Below are 1,749 nucleotides of genomic sequence, written 5' to 3'. Positions count from 1 at the left end.
TACCTCCTAGATATGCACTGAAAGTGGATATCCGAAAAGCTTATGACACGGTAGAATGGAATTTTCTACTTGTAGTGTTACACCTGTTTGGATTCCCGACTATGTTCATTAGGTGGATAGAGGAGTGTGTCACGACACCCTCGTTTTTCATCGGGTTGAATAGGAAACCTCAGGGTTTCTTTACGGGATCGAGAGGGTTACGGTAGGGGGACCCTTTATCGCCAATCTGTTCGTTCTCGTAATGGAGGTTCTGCATTTGATTCTTCTGTAGATGATTGATCAGGACATGCATTTTTCTTTTCATTAGAAATGTGAGCCTTCTCGATTATTTTAGCTTGGATTTGCAGATGATCGGTTGCTGCTCTGCAAAGCTGATATGCACTCTATAGGGGTCTTTAAGCAGAGGTTGGACCTATTCGCCTCCTGGTCAGATCTCCGGCTTAATGTGCATAAGAGCCATCTTATAATCTCTCGATCTGCACAAGGGATACGGGAGGAGCTGTTAGTGATGCTCGACTTTCAGGAAGGGCACCTTCCGATGAGGTGCTTGGAACTTCCTCTACTTTCCTCTAGATTATCGTTAACAAACTGCTAGCCTTTATTATTGAAAATTGATCAACGCATTAAAGGTTGAGAAGGAATGAGATTATCATATGATGGGAGGGTACAAATTATTAAATTTGTCCTTATGGCATTAAATATATATTGGGCTTCTGTGTTCATCCTACCTAAAGGTGTTATAAGGGAGATTGAGAAGCGTGTGAGAGCTTTTGTGTGGAAGGGCACAACGACCAGTGGATATGCCAAAGTAGCAAGTAGGGATGTCTATAGACCGGCGTCAGAGCGGGCTCAGGGCCTAAGGGACATCGCTACTTTAAACCGTACGTTAATGAGCAAGAAGCTGTGTGATGTTATTCGATGTGATAGAACATCAATCTGTGTAGAATGGTTATTTAACAGGCGGCTACGTGATAAATCTGTATGGACGGTCACTGACAATGGGGGTTCTTTGGGTTGGAGGAAACTCCTTCGACTATGCCCATTGCTTCGATTGATGGTGGACTATCAGATTGGTGATGGGAATTCAATTTATCTATGGCATGATCTATTGCATCACCTTGGTCCTCTTATGGAGAGATTCCCACGGGGTCCACGTCTGCTTGGGCTTAGGACAGCGGACAAGCTTAGCAGTGTTATTATGGAGGGGCAATGGTATTGGCCTCTCATTATGGACATTGAGTGCTTGGAGATTTTGCATGCATTGCCAATAATTCATGGCGAGAAAGATTGCATTATTTGGTGATTCGAGACGGTAGGACCCACAGTTGCATCTCTTTATAGGCCATTGCACCCACCGTGACCCAAGGTAGGTACTCTCGGGTTTTCTAAAGATCCCCAGGCATAATTTCATCCTATGGCTTGCGATTTTTTGGGAAAACTATCCACAACTGATAAACCATGGCTATCATACTTAGGCACCTATATATTATGTGATGAGGGCGCAATAGAGACACATACTCATCTATTCTTTTGATGCCGTTATACCAGAAGATGCCTGATAGCGATTCAACGGCGTGTTCAATTTGAATGGCCTAATAGAGAATGGCCACGGGATGTTGAGTGGGCTGCAAGGAAATGAAGAGGAAAACATATCATTAACTTCGCTTATCGTGCACTCCTTGCTGCTTGCATTTACCACATTCAACAAATGATACTTAAAAACACAAATAATAAATAAAAAATGAATAA

General features: G+C 43.0%; 1 protein-coding gene across 1 annotated transcript; it reads left to right on the top strand.

The window, feature by feature from the left end:
* The first annotated feature begins 688 nt into the window (after positions 1 to 688).
* Positions 689 to 1,303, top strand: LOC105180318 (uncharacterized). The gene has a single exon (XM_011103984.2). The coding sequence runs from the start codon at positions 689 to 691 to the stop codon at positions 1,301 to 1,303; it is 615 nt and encodes a 204-aa protein (XP_011102286.2).
* The last annotated feature ends 446 nt before the right edge of the window (positions 1,304 to 1,749 follow it).

This window comes from Sesamum indicum, linkage group LG4 (assembly GCF_026168435.1).
Source record: "Sesamum indicum cultivar Baizhima isolate 11 linkage group LG4, ASM2616843v1, whole genome shotgun sequence".
In the NCBI taxonomy this organism is placed as follows: domain Eukaryota; kingdom Viridiplantae; phylum Streptophyta; class Magnoliopsida; order Lamiales; family Pedaliaceae; genus Sesamum; species Sesamum indicum.
Note: the sequence above shows the minus strand (reverse complement) of the source record. Positions and strands in the feature narration are given on the sequence as shown.

Excerpts from the sequence above, each read along its gene's own strand:
- LOC105180318 (XM_011103984.2), top strand. The coding sequence starts at position 689 with ATGGCATTAAATATATATTGGGCTTCTGTGTTCATCCTACCTAAAGGT.